This window comes from Budorcas taxicolor, chromosome 7 (genome assembly GCF_023091745.1).
Source record: "Budorcas taxicolor isolate Tak-1 chromosome 7, Takin1.1, whole genome shotgun sequence".
In the NCBI taxonomy this organism is placed as follows: domain Eukaryota; kingdom Metazoa; phylum Chordata; class Mammalia; order Artiodactyla; family Bovidae; genus Budorcas; species Budorcas taxicolor.
This window is the reverse complement of record NC_068916.1, coordinates 100,477,827-100,497,977: the sequence shown is the minus strand read 5'-3', so window position 1 is coordinate 100,497,977 and position 20,151 is coordinate 100,477,827. Positions and strand designations below refer to the sequence as shown.

The following is a 20,151-nucleotide window of genomic DNA, read 5'->3' as shown; positions in this document are numbered from 1 at the left end:
GGTATATGTGTCCTTCTGTTTGTATATTTTTAATTTCTTTCATCAGTGTCTTGTACTTTGCTGCATACAAATCTTTTGTCTCTTTAGGTAGGTTTATTCCTAGGTATTTAATGGGACTGTTTCCTTAATTGTGCTTTGATTTTTCATTGTTACTGTGTAGGAAAGCAAGGGATTTCTGTGTATTAATTTTATACTTGCAACTTTACTATATTCATTGGGCAGATCTAGTAATTTTCTGGTGGCATCTTTAGGGTTTTCTATATAGTATCATGTCATCTGCAAACAGTGAGAGTTTTACTTCTTTTCCAATCTGGAGTCCTTTTATTTCTTTTTCTTCTCTGATTGCAGTGGCTAGGACTTCCAAAACTATGTTTAATGATAGTGGTGAGAGTGGGCACCCTTGTCTTATTCCTTGTGTTTCCTTGATCTTAGAGGAAACACTTTCAGTTTTTCTGCACTGAGAGTAACGTTTGCTGTGAGTTTGTTGTCTATGGCTTTTATAGTTTGAGGTGTGATCCCTGTGAGAAGCTTCCCTGGTATGGCTTTGGTAATGTTGAGGTGTGATCCCTATGAGAAACTTCCCTGGTATGGCTTTTATAATGTTGAGGTGTGACGCCTGTGAGAAACTTCCCTGGTATGGCTTTTATAATGTTGAGGTGTGGTCCCTGTGAGAAGCTTCCCTGGTGGCTCAGTCTGTAAAGAATCTATCTGCCTGCAGTGCAGGAGACCCAGGTTTGATCCCTGGATCTGAAAGATCCCTTGGAGAAGGTAATGGATATCCACTCCAGTATTCTTGCCTGATGAATTCCATGGACAGAGGAGCCTGGCAGGCTATAGTCCATGGGGTCGCAAAATATCAGACACAGCTGAGCAACTAAATACACATGCACACACGATCCTTCTGTGTCTAATCTTTGGAGAGTTTTTGTTATAAATGAGTGTTGAATTTTGTCGAAATCTTTCTCTGAATCTATTTAGATGATCTATGGCTCTTGTCTTTTGATTTGTTAATATGGTGTGTTACATTGATTATTTTGCATAGACTGAAGAATCCTTGCATCTCTGGAAAGAAGCCCGCTTGATCATGATGTGTTGTTGGGTTCTGTTTGCTAGAATTTTGTTGAGGATTTTTGTATCTATGTTCATCAGTGTTATTGGGCTGTAATTTTCTTTTTGTGGCATCTTTGTTTGGTTTTGGTATCAGGGTGATGGTGGCCTTGTAAATTGAGTTTGGGAGTTGTCCTTCCTCTGCAATTTTATGGAAGAGTTTGAGTGATATAGGTGTTAGCTCTCCTCTAAACTTTTGGTAGAATTCACCTGTGAACCCATCTGGTCCTGGGCTTTTGTTTGTTGGAAGAATTTTTTTTTTAAGTTTTAATTCTTTAAATTGCATATATAATTTATTTTTTAAACCATTTATCATTTGTTTATTATTATTATTTTACTTTACAATATTGTATTGATTTTGCCATACATCAACATAAATCTGCCACGGGTGTACCTGTGTTCCCCATCCTGACCCCCGCTCCCTCCTCTCTCCCCGTACCATCCCTCTGGGTCATCCCAGTGCATGAGCCCCAAGCATCCTGTATCCTGCATCAAACCTGGATTGGCAATTTGTTTCTTATATGATATTATACATGTTTCAATGCCATTCTCCCAAATCATCCACCCTCTCCCTCTCCCACAGAGTCCAAAAGACTGTTCTATACATCTGTGCCTCTTTTGCTCGCTCACTCGCATACAGGGTTATCGTTACCATCTTTCTAAATTCTAACGCATATATATGCATTAGTATACTCTATTGGTGTTTTTCTTTCTGGCTTACTTCGCTCTGTATAATAGGCTCCAGTTTCATCCACCTCATTAGAACTGATTCAAATGTATTCTTTTTAATGGCTGAGTAATACTCCATTGTGTATATGCACCACCACAGCTTTCTTATCCATTCGTCTGCTGATGGACATCTAGGTTGCTTCCATGAACTGGCTATTACAAACAGTGCTGCGACGAACATTGGGGTACACGTGCCTTTTTCAATTCTGGTTTCCTCGGTGTGTATGCCCAGCAGTGGGATTGCTGGGTCATAGGACAGTTCTAATTCCAGTTTTTTAAGGAATCTCCAGACTGTTCTCCATAGTGGCTGTACTAGTTTTTTATTACAGTTTCGATTTCTGTGCTTGTGATTGGTCTGTTCATATTTTCTGTTTCTTCCTGGTTCAGTTTTAGAAGGTTATACTTTTCTAAGAATTTGTCCATTTCTTCTAGATTGTCCATTTTATTGGCATATAATGTAGTTGCTCATAGTAATCTCTTATGATCCTTTGTTTTTTGTGTTGTCTGTTGTAACTTCTTTTTCACTTCTCATTTTATTGATTTGAGTCTTCTCCCTTTTCTTCTTAATGAATCTGGCTAATGGTTTGTCAACTTTGTTTATCTTCTCAAAGAACCAGATTTTGGTTTTATTGATCTTTGCTGTAGTCCCTTTTGTTTCCTTTTAATTTATTTTTTCTTTGATCTTTGTGATTTCCTTTATTCTGCTAACTTTGGTGTTGTTGTTGTTGTTCTTCTTCTTTTTCTAGTTGCTTCAAGTGTGAGGTTAGGTTGTTTATTCAATGCTTTTCTTGCTTTTTGAGGTAGGTTTGTATTACTATAAACTTCCCTCTTAGCATTGCTTTTAGCACATCCCATAGGCCTTGAATTATTGTGTTTTTATTGTAATTTGTTTCTAGGTATATTTTTAATTCTTTTTTTATTTCTTCAGTGATCTCTTGGCTATTCAGAAGCATATTGTTTAGCCTCCATGTGTTTGTGTTATTTTACAGTTGTTTTTTTTTCCCCCTGTAGTTGATATCTAATCTTAAAATGTTGTGGTCAGAAAAGATGCTTGGAATGATTTCAGTCTTCTACAATTTGCCAAGCCTTGATTTGTGACCCAAGATGTGATCTATCCTGGATAATGTTCCATGTGCACTTGAGAAAAAAAGTGAAATCTGCTGTTTCGGAATGAATTGCCCTGTAGATATGAATTAGGTCCAGCTGGTCCAATGTATCTTTTAAAGCTTGCGTTTCATTATTAATTTTCTGTCTGGATGACCTGTCTATTGGTGTGAATAGGGTATTAAAATATCCCACAATTATTGTTACTATTGATCTCCCCTTGAATAGTTGTTAGCATTTGCCTTGTGTATTGAGGAGCTCTTATATTGGGTGCATTTATAATCATTATATCTTCTTTTTGGATTGATCCCTTGATTATTATGCAGTGTCCTTCTTTGTCTCTTGTCACAGTCTTTTTTTAAAAGTCTATTTTATCTGATATGAGTATTGCTACTCCTGCTTTCTTTGATTTCTGTTTGCATGGAACGTCTTTTCCTAGTTCCCTCACTTTCAGCTGTATGTGTCCCTAGGTCTCAGGCATATCTCTTGTAGGCAGCATATATAGAAGTCTTGTTTTTGTATGTATTCAGCCAATCTGTGTGTTTTGGTTAGAGTATTTCATCCATTTACATTTAAGGTAATTATTGATATGTATGATACTATTATCATTTATTGTTTTTGGTTTTTTTTGTAGACCTTTTCCTTCTCTTGTGTTTTCTCTCTAGAGAAGTCCCTGTAACATTTGTTGTTAAGCTGGTTTGGTGGTACTGATTTCTCTTAACTTCTGCTTGTCTGTAAAGCTTTTCATTGTGCCTTTAAATATGAATGAGATCCTTGCTGGATAGAGTGATCTTGGTTGTAGGTTTTTTCCTTTCATCACTTTTAAGTATATCCTGCCATTCCCTTCTGATCTGCAGAGTTTCTGTTGAAAGATTAGCTGTTAGGTTTATGGGGATCCCCTTTTATGTTACTTGTTGCTTTTGCCTTGCTGCTTTTAATATTTGTTTTTTTGTGTTTAATTTTTGTTAGATTGATTAATATGTGCCTTGGCATGTTTCTCCTTGGATTTATCCTGTATGAAAATCTCTGAGCTTTCTGGACCTGGGTGGCTATTTCCTTTCCCATTTTAGGGAAGTTTTTGGCTATAATCTCCTCACATATTTTCTCATGCCCTTTCTTGTTGTCTTCTGGGGCCCCTATGATTCAAATGTTTTTATGATTAATATTGCCCCCATAGGTCTCTGAGACTGTCCTCATTTGTTTTTAGTCCTTATTCTTTAGTCTGCTCTGCCTCAGCCACTTCCACCATTATATCTTCCAGCTCATTTATCCATTCCTCTGCCTCAGTTACTCTGCTATTGGTTCACTCCAGTGTATTTTTCATCTCAGTTATTGTGTTGTTCATTGCCAACTGTCTATTCTTTAATTCTTCAAGGTCCTTATTGATCATTTCTTTCATCTTCTCTATCTGTGGCTCCAGTCTATTCATCCATGCCTCCATTTTATTTTCAAGATTTTGGATCATCTTTAGATATTATTACTCAGAATTTTTTTCCAGGTAGACTGCCCATTTCCTCTTCATTTGTTTTGTCTTTGTGGTTTTTACCATGCTCCTTTATCTGCTGCATGTTTCTCTGGCTTTTTATTCTGTTTAATTTGCTGTGTTTAGGGTCTCCTTTCTGCAGGCTGGAAGGTCATAGTTCCTCTTATTGTGGAGAGAGACCCCCATGGGTAGGGTTGGACCAGTGCCTTCTGCAGATTTTCTGGTTGGTGGATGGAGTTGGTCTTGTCTCTCTGAAGGGCAGGGCCATGTCTAGCAGTGCTTTTTGATGTGTCTATGGGTTTGGTATGCTTAGAGCGGCCTCTCTGCTAATGTGCAGAGCTGTACTCCTGTCTTGCCGAAGGATTGCCATGGAGCATCTGTCCCTGGAGCTTGCTGACCTTAGGGTAGGGTTTGATCTTAGTGTTGAGATGGAGACCTTTGGGAGAGCTCTCATCAATTAATATTCCATGGGGTTGGGAGTTCTCTGGTCGTTCAAAGTCCTGGACTCAGCTCTTCCACCTTAGGGGTTCAAGTCCAGCTGTTTACTGTGGCACTAAAACCTCATAAGCCACACAGCATAGAAGACAACAACCCCAAGACTGTTGATAAAAGTAACACTCAACAGCCCAGAGCACTCAGAGAAGCACACACCAAAGCCCTCCAGTATTTCCAGGAAGTTCTCTAGAACTGTTGTGGGCCCTGTGGGGTCCGCTCAGTCTCAAATCTGGCCTTATTCCAGCTTGTACTTTGTCCCAAAGTCCAGAGTCTCTAGAGTCCACTGATGCTGCTGCTAAGTCACTTCAGTCCTGTCCGACTCTGTGCGACCCGATAGACGGCAGCCCACCAGGCTCCCCCATCCCTGGGATTCTCTAGGGAAGAACACTGGAGTGGGTTGCCATTTCCTTCTCCAATGCATGAGAGTGAAAAGTGAAAGGGAAGTCGCTCAGTCGTGTCTGACTCTTTGTGACCCCATGGACTGCAGCCCACCAGGCTCCTCCATCCATGAGATTTCCCAGGCAAGAGTACTGGAGTGGGGTGACATCGCCTTCTCCACTAGAGTCCAGTCTCAGGCTAATTGTGGGTATTTGATCCGCTGCACCTGTGGCTGCTAATTCTCTTTTTCTTCTTTGGTCACACAGCTCCTGGTGTTCTGCTTTGGTTTTGGGTCTGGCTCTGCTTGGAGGTGGGCTTCCCAGGTGGCTCAGTGGGTAAGAATCCTACAATGCAGGAGACACTGGTTTGATCCCTGGGTCGGGAAGATCCCCTGGATGAAGGCATGGCAGCTCACTCCAGTATTCTTGTCTGGAAAATCCCATAGACAGAGGAACCTGGTGGACGGCAGATCACCGGGTTGCAGAGTCAGCCACGACTGAAGTGACTAAGGACGCACGCATGTGCTGCTTGCAGGTTGCCCTCTCATGACTTCCCTCCTAGACACGAGGAGGCAAAGGCTGAGACTTTTTAGGACTCACTTGCTCACTCTGTCTGGGAAGAGGGAGGGGGTATGGCAGCCACCATTGGGATATGAAAGTGAAAGTGAAGTCGCTTAGTTGTGTCCGACTCTTTGCGACCCCATGGACTGTAGCCTACCAGGCTCCTCTGCCCATGGGATTTTCCAAGCAAGGGTGCTGGAGTGGGTTGCCATTTCCTTCTCCAGGGGATCTTCCTGACCCAGGGATTGAACCCAGGTCTTCCGCCTAGCAGGCAGAAGATACCGTCTGAGCTACCAGGGAAGTTCTAGGGGCTACCTGTGGGAGTAGAGACCTGCTGGATGTTCTCACAGCCTGATATGGGTCATGTGCACTTAGAGCAATTGGCTTGGCCCCAGACTGTGGGTCCCTGGGAAGAGCCAAGCTGCTTAGCCTCTCAGCAGTGTGCAGGCAGCAATGTGTGTCCACTCACAACCTGGTGGTGATTGCCACCTCTGGGGTCTGGGCCACATCACTGGCAGTTTGTCTGCTGCTTCAGGCACTTTCCCTGGGTTTGGTAGTGGCTTGTTGTTCAGTCATTCAGTCATGTCTGACTCTTTGAGACCCATGGACTGCAGCACGCCAGGCTTCCCTGTCCTTCACCATCTCCCAGAGTTTGCTCAAACTCATGTCCATCGAGTCGGTGATGCCATCCAACCATCTCATCCTCTGTCATCCCCTTGTCCTCTTGCCTTCAGTCTTTCTCAGCATCAGGGTCTTTTCTGATGAGTCGACTCTTCATATCAGGTGGCTAAAGTATTGGGGCTTCGGCGTCAGAATCCATGCTTCCTGTGAATATTCAGGGTTGATTTCCTTTAGGATGGACTGGTTTGATCTCCTTGCAGTCCAAGGGACTCTCAAGATTCTTCTTCAGCACCACAATTTAAAAGCATCAGTTCTTCAGTGCTCAGCCTTCTTTATAATCCAACTCTCAAATCTGTACATAACTACTGGAAAAACCATAGCTTTGACTATAAGGACCTTTGTCAGCAAAGTGATATCTCTGCTTTTTAATAGACTGTCTAGGTTTATTATTACTTTTTCCCCAAGGAGCAAGCATCTTTTAATTTCATGGCTGCATTCACCATCCACAGTAATTTTGGAGCCCAAGAAAATAAAGTTTGTGAATGTTTTCATTTTTTCCCCAACTATTTGCCCTGAAGTGAAGTGATGACACCAGATGCCATAGTCTGGTAGCTTGCATTTCGTGCTGTGGAATTGTAAATTGCAGTCAAGTGTAATTCTGCCTGGGGCCCTGACTGGTTTGGTTGGCAAGCGCTCACTCAGCTGCTGTCTGAGTGCAGAGTTAGCGTGTCCCAGTGACAAGGACCTCTTGCCCCTCTGGGATGCCCAGTCTTTCCCCTGACTCCCTGCACTGTGTCATCCCAGCTCCCTTAGAGAATGGAAACCAGCCCAGGTCCTCTCCCTGAGGTCCACCACCTGCACCTGAGCCAACACCCTGCTCTAACCTCTGCTGCAGGCAGAGGCATCCAAGCTGCTTCTTGGTCATGGCGTGCTGTTGGCCATGATCTCTGTGGTGGATTCCTCCACTGTGCCTTCTGAGCGCCTGCCACTGTGCTCCCCTCTGTGGTTCTGAAGCTTTCCCTGACCCCAGCCATGAGAGTTTCCTAGTGTGCAGAAACTTTTCTTCCTTCAGGTCCCTGTCCTGAAATCCTTTGTCTCTTTTATTATTTTTATCTTTTGCTTTGCCTTGTTCTAAGGAGATTGGCTTGCTTTTTTGAAAGCTTGGGTGGTTCTGCCAGCATTTAGAACTTGTTCTGTAGGTGTTGATCCAATACTGATGAATTTTTGATGTATTTGTGGGGAGAAAGGTGATCTCGCCTTTTTATTCCTCAGCCATCTTCTCTCCTAACCCTGGATACTTTTCTTGATGTTCTTCAAGCATGTTGAAAATTTATTTAAACAAGCAAGTTGAAGCTCGTTGATTACTTCCTCTGGGAAAAACAATAAAACGCCAAACCCCATAGAATACTCATATAATCAAAATGTCTAACTGGATTATTACAACAAAATATTTTCCTAAGGGCAATTTACCTATTATAAAAAAGGAAGTAGGAGAAAACAGTAAAGCAGTAATGCATATACATAAGTTCAGTTTTGCGGTGTATCAAGTAATAAGAGATTGATAGTCTAACCTACTACCTCCAGGAAAATGAATACTGAAATCAGGAAATATAATTCAAAGGTTTGACATGGCCAGGGAAATATCACAAATAATGCAGACTTAGTCCCGTTGTAAATACAGATTACCTGCCAAAATATCCGCAAACCTCTTATAGCATGAATATACACAATATTATTATAGAGAATATTTTAAATACAAAATTTTAAGACTTATTTTTATGCACTGAATTTGCATCTGAAAATTTGATGACTATCAACCAGTTAAAGAATATTCAGAATTGGTGCTTTAGGGGCCCTACGTCTCATCAATTTGGAAATAGTAAATCTTGATCTGATATCAAGAAAATGAAAATAGAATTAGTTAAAGTCATTGTTAAAATACAAATTCCTGGATGCTACACTGGATTTAAAGTGAGAGGGTTGGGAATATATTTTTAACAAGTCTCTTAGTTCATTAATATAATATGATGAGTTTGTGTGTGTATGTTAGTCACTCAGTCATGTTTGACTCTTGGTGGCCCTGTGCACCATAGCTTGTCAGGCTCCTCTGTCCATGGGACTTCCCAGGCAAAAATACTGGAGTGGGTAGCCATTCCCTCTCCTCCAGGGGATCTTTCTGACTCAGGAACTGAACTCAGGTCTCCTGCATTGTAAGTGAGTTCTTTACTGTTTGAGCCACTAGGGAAGCCCATGATGAAGTTAGAAAATATGGATTTATTATGTCTAGCCTTTAAATATGATATTTTTTATAAAAGGTTTTATTTAATCAAACTTAAAGGTAACCATTTTTAGATATCTAAATTGGAAAGAAAGAGATAAAATTATCATTTTATGCAGATGATATGATATGATGTGTAGAAAACCTTAAAAGAGTCCACACAAAAACTTCTAAAATTGATAAATGAATTCAGCAAGGTAGCAGGATACCAGTTTAACACACAGAAATCTGTTGTATTTCTTTGCACTAGCAATGAAGTATCAGAAAGGAAAAGTAAAAAGACAATCCTTTTAAAATTTCATTATGAAAGTAAAATAAACCTGACAAAGGAGGTAAAAGACTTGTATTTTGAGAACTATGAAACATCGATAAAGAAAACAGAAGATAATTTAAAGAAATGGGAAGGTATCCTATGGGCTTGGATTGGAAGAATTAATGTTGTTAAAATGGCCACACTACCCAAAGCAATCTATAGATTTAATGCAGATACCTATCAAATTCCTTATTACATTTTTCACAGAACTAGAACAAATAATTCTAAAATTTATATGGAGCCATGAAAGATCCAGAGTTTCCAAAGCAATCCTGATGAAAAAGAACAAAGCTGGAAGTATAACCTTCTCAGATTTCAGACAATATTGCAAAGCTACAGTGATCAATACAGTGTGGTACTGGCAGAAAAGCAGATGTGGATTAATGGAACAGAATAGAGAGCTCAGAAAAAAACATAAACATATAGGGTCAGTTAAAAAGGAGACAAGGGTATATAATGGAAAAAAGACAATCTTTCCAGTAGGGGATATTGGGAAAGCTGAACAGTTACATGTAAATCGATGAAATTAGAACATTCCCTCACACCTGACACAAAAGTAAACTTAATGGCTTAAGGAGTTAAATATAAGACATGACACTATAAAACTTCTAGAAGACAACATAGATAAGACATTCTTTAACATAAGGTGCAGCAATGGACGAAGGAGCCTGGTGGGCCTCAGTCCATGGGGTTGTGAAGAGTTGGACACGACTGAGTGGCTTCACTTTCACTTTTCACTTTCATGCATTGGAGAAGGAAATGGCAACCCATCCCAGTGTTCTTGCCTGGAGAATCCCAGGGATGGGGGAGCCTGGTGGGCTGCTGTCTATGAGGCTGCGCTGAGTGAGACACGCCTGAAGCGACGCAGCAGCAGCAGCAGCAGCAGCAGCAGCAGCAATGTTTTCTTAGGTCAGTCTCCAAGTCAATTGAAATAAAGGTGAAAATAAACAAATGGTGCCTAATCAAGCATATAAAATTTTACCTAGCAAAGAAAACCATAAAGAAGACAAAAAGACAACCTACAGACTGAGAGAAAATAGTTGCAAACGATGTGAACAACAAAGGCTTAATTTCCGAAATACACCAATAGCTCATACAACTCAATAACAAAAAACAACCCAATCAAAAAATGGGCAGAAGACCTAAATTTCTCCAAAGAAAACATACAAATGTTCAATAGGCACATGAAATATGCTCAACATCACTGATTACTAGAGAAATACAAGTCAAAACTAAAATGAGGTATCCCCTCATACTGGTCAAAATGGCCATCATTAAAAAAACACAAAAACAAACTACAAGTATCAAATGCTGGAGAGAGTGTGGAGAAAAGGAAACCCTCCTACACTGCTGGAAGGAATGTAAGTTGATGCAGCCAGTGTAAATTGGTGGAGACAGTTTGGAGGTTCTTTAAAAAACTAAAATGATCCAGAGTCTACTCCTGGGCATTTATTCCTAGAAGACGCTAACTTGAAAAGATACTTGCTCCCCAATGTTGATATCTACATTATTTGCAATAGCCAAGACAGGGAAGCAACTTAAATGTCTATCAGTAGGTGAATAAGATAAAGAGGATGCAGGGTGTGTGTGTATGAATAGATATATACACACATACATACAATGGAATAATATTCAACCATTAAAGGAAAGGAATAATGGTTATCTGTCTTAGTGACATGGATGAACCTAGAGATTATCACACTAAGTGGAGTAACTCAGAAAAGTGAAAGTGAAGTCGCTCAGTCGTGTCTGACTCTGTGCGACCCCATGGACTGTAGCCTACCAGGCTCCTCCCTCCATGGGATTCTCCAGGCAAGAGTACTGGAGTGGGGTGCCATTTCCTTCTCCAGGGGATCTTCCCGACCCAGGGATCGAACCCAGGTCTCCCGCATTCCAGGCAGACGCTTTAACCTCTGAGCCCCCAGGGAAGCCAAATGCCATATGACATATGTTGATTGATAAAATCAATATCGTGATAAAAAAAAGTATATATATATATTTAAACTTTATTTGGTGTTGGAGTATAGCCGATTAACAATGCTGTGGTAAGTTTCAGTTGAACAGAGAAGGGATTCAGCCGTGTATACACGTGTAACCATTCTCCCCTAAACTCCTGTCCCATCCAGGCTGCCATGTAACACTGAGCAGAGTTCCCTGTGCTATATAGTAGGCCCTTTTTGGTTATCCGTTTTAAATGTAGTAATGTTGTACATGTCCATCGCAAATGCCCTAACTATACCTTCACTCAATCCTTCCCTCCAGCAACCATAAATTCATTTTCTAAGTCTGTGAGTGTCTTTCTGTTTTGTAAGTAAGTTCATTGGTATTGTCTCTTTTTAGGTCCCACATGTGTGGGATGTCATAGGATACTTCTCTGACATCACTCAGTACCACGGTCTCTAGGCCCATCCATCTTGCTGCAAATGACATCATGTCCTTCTTTTCAATGGCTGCGTACCATGTCATTGCATATATGCACCACGTACTTTGATGCTGTCATGCTTTGAAGCTGTAATGTTTCATATGGGCATCCTAGGTGGCTCAGTGGTGAAGGATCAACTGCCAGTGCAGGAGATGCAGAAGACCCAAGATCTATCCCTGGGTTGGGAAGATCCCCTGGAGGAAGAAATGGCAACCCACTCTAGTATTGTTGCCTGAAAACTCCCACAGACAGAGGAGCCTGGCAGGCCAGTCCATGGGATTGCAAAGGAGTCAGACACACCTGAGCAATTGAGCATGCATCCAATGGTTCATGTATTTTCTTTAATAATATGTATTTTAAATATCTTAATTATATTCTAAGTATTTTTTAAGTATAATAAAGTGAAGAAGGAAGGTTATGTTAGGCAAGTATAATTTCTGAAATTTAGAGTATTAGGTAACATTTTGATAAGTTCACAATCTTATTTTATTTTTTTCCCTAAAGATACTTGCTCAACAGCAAAGAATAAACGCAGCTGTAGCACTTCAAGTTCTCCACTTTTCTACTACTTGTATGTCTTTATTTTGGGACAACTGTTGCTGGGAACAGGGGGAACTCCTCTGTATACCTTGGGAACAGCCTTTATTGATGACTCTGTGCCCATCCACAAATCTTCTCTCTATATAGGTAAGTTTGCTGCTAATACAAATGTCTCAGTGCCATTTCATGTTATTGCTTATTGAATTTATAAGTAATGTACAACATACACTTTTTAAGAAGTTAGTTGTGATTTCATAAGTATTTACACTAGGTAAATGCAATATTACTTTTTTTGTTGTTTAACTATTTGCTGAAGTACCAGTTGAATGTGGTTGATTTTTATTGACATCCTCCTTTCTCTCCTGTGCTGGGCATTTCAAGCCTTCCTTGAAGTGCCATCCAAGAAGTAGGTCATCTTGATTGCTGGAATGTTTCCCAGGCTAATTTACACAGGTGTGGGGGTAGAGTTTTGCTGTTCTGTGTGACTTACTTCATCCTACATGGAACTGACTAAAGTCAACAAAAGAAACCACACAGTGGTACTCAGAAACTTCTGTGGAGTTGTCCGTTTCAGATTAATGCTTTTTACATATGACTCAATATTTTCCCTTTGTAATCTGATTCTTGACAGCACAAGTTTCTCTTAAATTCCATCCCTGGAGTTCCTGGAAGGTAGAGCTGACTAAATCATGGATGGCCTACATCCAAGTTAATGTGTAATAAATTTGCATGTGAGTTTTCACTTTATTGAGGCTTCCCTAGTGGCTCAGATGGTAAAGAATCTGCCTGCAGTGCAGACCTGGATTCAATTCCTGGTCAGGAAGAGCCCCTGGAGAAGGGAATGACTCCTTATTCTCTTACTGGAATGACTCCAGTATTCTTGCCTGGAGAATTCCAGGGACAGAGGAGCCTCGTGGGCTATAGTCCATGGGGTCTCAAAGAGTCAGACACAACTGAGTGACTGACACTTTCACTTTTCACTTTCACTTTACTAGTATTACTCAAATGTAGGGGATTTTGTCCACTTGGACTGCTCAAAGAGAATACTATAGACTAGTTGGCTTACAAACAAGAGAAATTTATTTCTCACAGTCCTGGAGGTTGGCAAGTACAAGATCATGGTGCCCAGAGATTTAGTATCTGGTGAAGGTCCATTTCTTGATTCGTGGGCAGCTGCCTTTTAGCTGTGGCAGAGGGGACAAGTGAGCTCTCGGGCCTTCTTTTAAGGGCACTAATCCTGTTCTGAGGGCTTCACTCTTATGACCTAATCCCTTCCCAGAGGCCCCACCTCCAAATGCAACTGCACTGGGAATTGGGTTTCAACATATGAATTTTGGGGCGACATCAACTTTCAGTGTATAAAGAGACCTGTTGCCATAGTCGCTGGAAGTCACCTGTGTTCAGTGGAGCCCTGAATCTCTGATATAGAAACCACTACACTCCTACCTGTTCGCTTGCTTTGCTTTGGTCTTTGCACAAGATCTGATGCTCTCTCGCACATTCTGGCTGATCTGTACAACCCCATGTAACTAATTTAACAGTGCTTTTATTTCAGCTAGCTACCAGTGCTGCTTTTCAGTCTTCCAGTTCACAAATTTCCTCTCTGAAGTCCTCCTCTAATCAGTGCTTCTCATAAAACAACTTCAGTCTTTATATTTTAGTAACACACAGAATACAGAGTTTTTCAAAGACTGTTTAAGAATGGAAGGGTGGGGTGAAGGCCCAAGAGACCATCCCAGATTTTATATTCCCCGGGACTGACAGTTTTCAGGGCTACAATTTATTACAGCAGAAGGATACAAAGGAGAATCAGCAAAGGGAAAAGGTGCCTGAGGTAAAGTACATACACAGCCACGCACAAGCTTTAAGCACCCACTTGCTCCTAGTGGAGGCACAGAGGCCAAAATTAGTTCTTCCAGCCAGGAGTTGTAAGAGCATATATGAAATGTTTTCTACCAGCTAAGTTCATTAGAGATTCAATGCTCAAGGATTTTACTGGGAATCGACCGTATAGGAACCCTCTACCTTGCACATAGGAAAGTTCTAGACTCTCGGAAGGAATACAAGTGTTGGGAAAAACCACATTGTTTGTACAAACAGTTTCAGCACAATGATCCACCTTTATATGGGAATAGTGGCATCCCTCTGGACATTTAAGATCCCAGATGCAAACCAAGGGTCAGCCTCACAAGCATGGTCTTTCTTTTTTTTGTTGTTGTTGTTGTCTTTTTTTTTTTTTTTTAAATTTTAAAATCTTTAATTCTTACATGTGTTTGGGAAGCATGGTCTTTCTAAAGATTACAGCCACAAAGCCCGCTGCTGTAACTCTTCTCAGTACTGTAGGGATTCACTGAGTGGTAATTTTTGAGAGTAAAGGGAAAAAAAAAACAAAAGTGATAAAACTTGGAAACTCATTTTAATTGTTTTCAATGTCGGGTAACTGATTCTTTTCATTGGATAATTAGGTTTTGTTGAGTGAAATCCTTTAAGCTTTTTGTGTTTATACATTTCCCCATTTCCAAAATCTTCCCCCATTCTATCTTTGTTTTACAATAGTATCTGTTACTGATAGGATGCCTCCCTCTATGTGAAGCAGTTTTAGGCAGCAAGGCAAAAATGGGCAAAATGAAAACAGTCAAAATTTGGTACCTATTAGAATGATGGGAAAATTGTAGTCACACAGCATGTCTAACCTCACAGCCATCTCCATGCCATTCACTCGTTATGTCTGTCTTTAAATGCTTTTTGGGGTTTACAATTTTTGTTCTTTAATTAAACTTTTAAGTTCATTTAATCTTATTTTGTGTTAAAATCTTTCATCTTAATATGTACTTCTTGTTTACTCTACATTCTTATTTAGTGCCCTTTTTTCCTTTCTTTTTGATAATTTGATATTTATTATTTTATTTCTCCCCTCTATTAACTTCCTAGGTATATGCTCTTTTACTGTTCATCTACTAATTACCTTATATGCAAACTTGATTTTATGAAATTCTAATGTTAATTGATACTTTTATCACATTCCTGATCATCACATAATCTTAAAACCTTTGAACTTTACTCTTGTCCCAACATTTAGTTATTTCTGTGTCCTGTGATCCCTTCTATATTTAAGCTCCTGAAATAAGTATTATTAATGATTTATTTGGGATTCCTAGGTGGCACCCTGCCAGTGCAGGAGACGTAAGAGATGTGGGTCCGATCCCTGCGTTGGGGAGACCCGCTTGAGGAGGGCCTGGCACCCTACTCCAGTATTCTTGCCGGGAGCATCCCATGGACAGAGGAGCCTGGCGGGTCATGGCCCACAGGGTCGTGAAGATTCAGACACGAACTGAAGTGACTTAGCAACAGCAGCATCACAGTGCTTTATTAAAAAATCATTTTCCTTTAACTTGAAGAACAATCTTAAGTCAATAAGTTGAAATTATACTAATAATCATAGGAAAGGAGCAGGAGTGAACACAGTAGAATAGTGCTTTTAAAGTACTGAGTAATGGGCAGCTAGTCTTCTGTTTCCAGTGAAAATACTCCAGGGAAAAGAGTAAAAAAAAATCATTTTCAGATGGAAAAATAAGAGAATTCAGCACAAGCAGACTGCTCCAGTGTATTAACTTCAGCTTTATTTTCTCCTCTCCTATTCCAGTTACATGTATGCTAGGCCTTTTTTTTTTAAATGTATTCTTTGTCCTTTAATGTCCTTTCTATACTTTCTATCTTTATTTTTTTCTTGCTTCCTGATAAATATTTACTGATTTAATAATATATTCTCCAGTTTCATAATACCCAGTTTAGTTCTAAGTAATCTACTGTGGATCCATTTCATGTTTGTTTTGACAGATCTATTCTCTAGTTCTAGAATTTTTTTGAGAATCACTCCACGTGTCTTTTAATAACTTTCTAGTCTCTCTCATATGCAGGAACACTGCAGTGGGATGCCCTTTATCTAATTTCAGGGATTGAGTTTGTTTGAAGCTAAGCTGCACTTGTGCTGTGAACCAGTCTACCTCTAACTCGTCCTTGCTTTTAGAGTATAACCTCCTCGGGGCCAACTTAAAATGTAAGGCAGGGAAAGTTTACAAGATGTACTTTGAGCCGCATCGTTTGTATCCCTCCTTCCTAAAGCCTAGCAAGGGACAGTTTCCCCTTCCAGTGCCTCTTGTAGAATCAGCCAGTGTACTCAGCGGGGGAAAAAAAAAAATCAGTCTCGATTTTTGTTAAACTTCTCTCATCTTCAGAATCTTAACACAGTGATCCTTCACTATTTTTATCTCTTTGCCTTCAAGTGTATATTTAAAAATGATTGTTACAGTTTTTAGAAGTTTTACTTAGTGGGCAATTTGGTTGGAAACACTAGTCTACCTAGTCCATCTACCATTCTTATAAATGTATCAATCTAAACCCAATTGGATATAATTTATAAAAAAGATCTGTCACTAAAGATAATTTGGGAATCATCGATTTCCAACATTTTAAATCGTGTATTTCTGTCCATAAAGGTTTTGTGAGCATGAATCTTAGATATACTTAAAATTTTCTACTAACACATTTTTTACATTTAAAAATATATATCAGTCACTAAGTCGTGCCGAACTCTTTTGGTGACCCAATGGACTGTAGCCTGCCAGGCTCCTCTATCCATGGGACTTCCTGGGCGAGAATCCTGGAGTGGGTTGCTATTTCCTTCTCCAGGGGATCTTTCCTACACAGGGACTGAACCCACATCTCCTGCGTTGGCATGCGGATTCTTTACCACTGAGCCACCAGGGAAGCCCATACATTAGGGTAGGACAGATAAATAAAAGTCTTATATGTTTTCAGATCATCTTGCATGACCTCTACTTTGGAGCCTTAATCTAGTATAGTACATAAATCAGTTTTGCCACTGATGTATGCTTCACTTTGTGTTTGGTATATTCCTTTCCTTCCGTGTATGGGAATGAGAATTTCAGTAGTTAATAATCATTTCAGAAGGTGGTGCCATAAGAGGATATAATTTTTTGTATGAACAATTTTTTAATAAAGAGTAAAAAGTTGTGTATGGCAAAATTTTAAATATCAGAAAAACAAGGTCCATTTAATTCTGCTGCCAGTTAAAATGGGAGATTCACTAAGAGCAAGAGTTTACTGGTTTACTTTTAAGAAGCAGACTAATGACCAGATCCAGGTTTTAAATCAGCTGCCATAGTCCAAAATAAAGAATGCTTTTGGAATGTGTACAGCAGGCTACAGTCCATAGGGCCGCAAAGAGTCAGACAGGACTGAAGCAACTTAGCATGCATGTATGCACAGAAGATAAAAGGCTTCTCATTTCACCCTGCTTTCTTCCATGAGCATTGTAGACAGAAATTACCATCACTGTTCACAGAGGGTAATGGTAGATGAAGACTATCCCTGCTGTGAGTTCACATGACATAGCTTTCCATATATTTATAATTATTGGATTTGTTGCAGTCATTATTGTAGTCTAAAAAATTTTATATAGATTCATGTATTTGAAGCTCCTTGACAGTGGTACCACTCAAATGGCATTTTTTAGTTAAAAATGTGTAATTGTGATGTAATTTGAATCATTTTGTTTTTCTGTAGTAAAATATTTGTCTTTCTTAACTTGTCAGACATTCAAAGCAAAATTGCACAGATGATCATGTTCAGTGTCTTTGCTTTTTTCTAGGAATTGGCTATGCCATGTCAATTTTAGGCCCTGCTGTTGGCTATGTGCTGGGAGGACAATTGCTAACCCTGTACATTGATGTTGATTCGAAACACAGGCAAGGCGATATCTATTTTTCTTTTATTTAGGTTTATATTATTTTAATCATGTTAGTACCACAGGCAGAGCATTTTTATAGTATTTCTTCAGAATAACATGAGGGATTTTTCTGGAAAAAAAACTGAATGCACACAATTTTTATGTAGTATTTTGGCTGCATTGCTTCATGAATTAATGCCACATCATCGCTTGGTATAGTGTATTTATTCATAAATAAGGATGACTGATAGTTAGCTGGTCTTATTTTTCAAAATATACAACCAAGATGCTATGCATTGTTCAAAAATAATAATTTAATTAAAATTAGTTGTGCTTTCAGTAGATGTTGCTGTGGGTAGATAGCCTGAAAGAGTCTTAATAGTTTATGGTTCTCAGACAAAGTGCTGTAGTAGCTCTGCTAATACCATAAGGATAACAGTTGTTCAGCTTTAACAATTGTGACACTGGAGGATAATAATAGATAATGTTTATTTATCCCATACTATGTTTCAGACAATATAGGTATTTTTGTGTATATAAGATGTATAATATAGGTTTTGTGTATATTATATATATATATATATATATATATATATATAAAACTTTATTTTAGATGCCATTTTATTTAATTCTCTCACTTATCTTATAAGGTAGTTGATATACAGAACTGGGTAAGTGGCCAAGGCATGAAATGAAGTAGGTCTTTTTGACTCTGAAACCCCCTTCTTACCCACTGAGTTACCTTCTCCTTTTCTTGAAAAGAGAAGTTAGTAACCTTTGATGAGGGCATGTTATCTCATTTTACTGTAGCTACACAGTCCTTTGCATCACTGTGAACAATGAATAAGAAAACATAGTCACAGCGTATGATCTGTTCTTTAGCTATTAGTCCTAGGTTAATATTTTCAGAGACGAAGCTAATCTTTTAGAGACCGTAGGTTAATAAAAACACTCAGAGGTTGCACTGTGCAGCGATGCTGCTGTGCGCAGCCCTAGGTTAACCTTTTAGAGGCTGTCTAAAAGGTCTGGAGGGGAGTCCTGCAGTCGAGAGCTGGGCTTTCATTTTGGTGGGGTGAAATGCGTTGTCGGAATAGTGTGTTTTAGGGGAAAGCTTGTTGATATAAAAACGTGACAACCATCTTAAGAAACTGTTATGGCAACCCACTCCAGTATTCTTGCCTGGAAAATCCCATGGACGGAGGAGCCTGGTGGGGAGCCTGGTGGGCTACAGTCCATGGGGTTGCAAAGAGTCAGACACGACCGAGCAAGTGGCTTAACTTAATATATATCACTTTAAGCAGAGTTTTTACATTCAAATGAATGCCACAATTGAAGCACAGTGTATTGGCTTTTAACAAAAATTGGTGATTTGCTGTGAGATGTATTTAGTATTCTATATATATGTTACATATTATAATGTGTGAAGAAGAAAAAGTTAGCCAAGATTGAAGAATGTTCAGAAATTCTGTGTATGCCTTCAAATAGTTAACATACTTATATTTACTATTAAATAGCTAAAACTTTTATGCTGTATTTGTCATGTGAAATACTTGTAGGCCATTATTCTGAGACCATTTATGCCTGCTATCCATTGGGATTCTTCAAAATGGCTCCACTTGAAATTTTGAATAATATAGTTTATCTGTATGTGCATTTGAATTATAAATTATGTAGTTATCAGGGCTGAGTTCTAATTAACAAGACAGAGTTGACGTCTGCCTCTTGTTTTTCTGTCACACAGCATTGATATCACTGAGGATGACCCTCGATGGCTGGGGGCATGGTGGATTGGATTTCTTATATCTTGGCTGCTTGCTTGGTCTTTGATAATACCTTTTTCTTGCTTTCCAAAACATCTACCAGGTAAAAATGTCTTCTTTAAAACCAAAGTTTTATTCCAACTCTAGGCCAAGTGGTGCTTCCTAAATGATTAATAAGAACCCTGGAAATTAGTAAGAACTCTGGAAAATTCAATGTTTTTTTTTTTTACGTAGAATCTCAGTTGTCTGCTTATGCAAACTTTTGAATATGCCTCTATTTTAGGAGATATTGGGTAACAATCTTAATATTCATGGCTTTTGTTGGTTTTTCATTAATACCTAATAAAACTGTACATATTCACCTTTTTATTAAATACTTGCTAAATTTGTAACTTATGTGTCATCAGAATCTTGTTTTATGTTTATTCAAGATATAATATCTTTTAAACTATTAGTTTGTATTTAGTTGGTAACTTCAGGACCCAATCTACGTTAAATTATTGATGTTAGTTATTGGTTAATGATAATGCAAGTACTTTTTTTTTCAGTTGTCACCAAAGTCATGCTGTAGTATACTTATTTTCCACTAAATTTCAATACTAAAAATTTGTA

At 39.2% G+C, this 20,151-nt stretch overlaps 1 protein-coding gene across 1 annotated transcript in view; it reads left to right on the top strand.

The window, feature by feature from the left end:
• Window positions 1-20,151, top strand: part of SLCO4C1 (solute carrier organic anion transporter family member 4C1) — an 87,784-nt gene that overhangs the window by 46,187 nt on the left and 21,446 nt on the right. Inside the window, exons 3-5 of the mRNA XM_052643957.1 lie at window positions 11,995-12,177; window positions 17,702-17,798; window positions 19,521-19,642. Coding sequence (XP_052499917.1) covers window positions 11,995-12,177; window positions 17,702-17,798; window positions 19,521-19,642 — 402 coding nt within the window. The remainder of the gene's footprint in view (window positions 1-11,994; window positions 12,178-17,701; window positions 17,799-19,520; window positions 19,643-20,151) is intronic.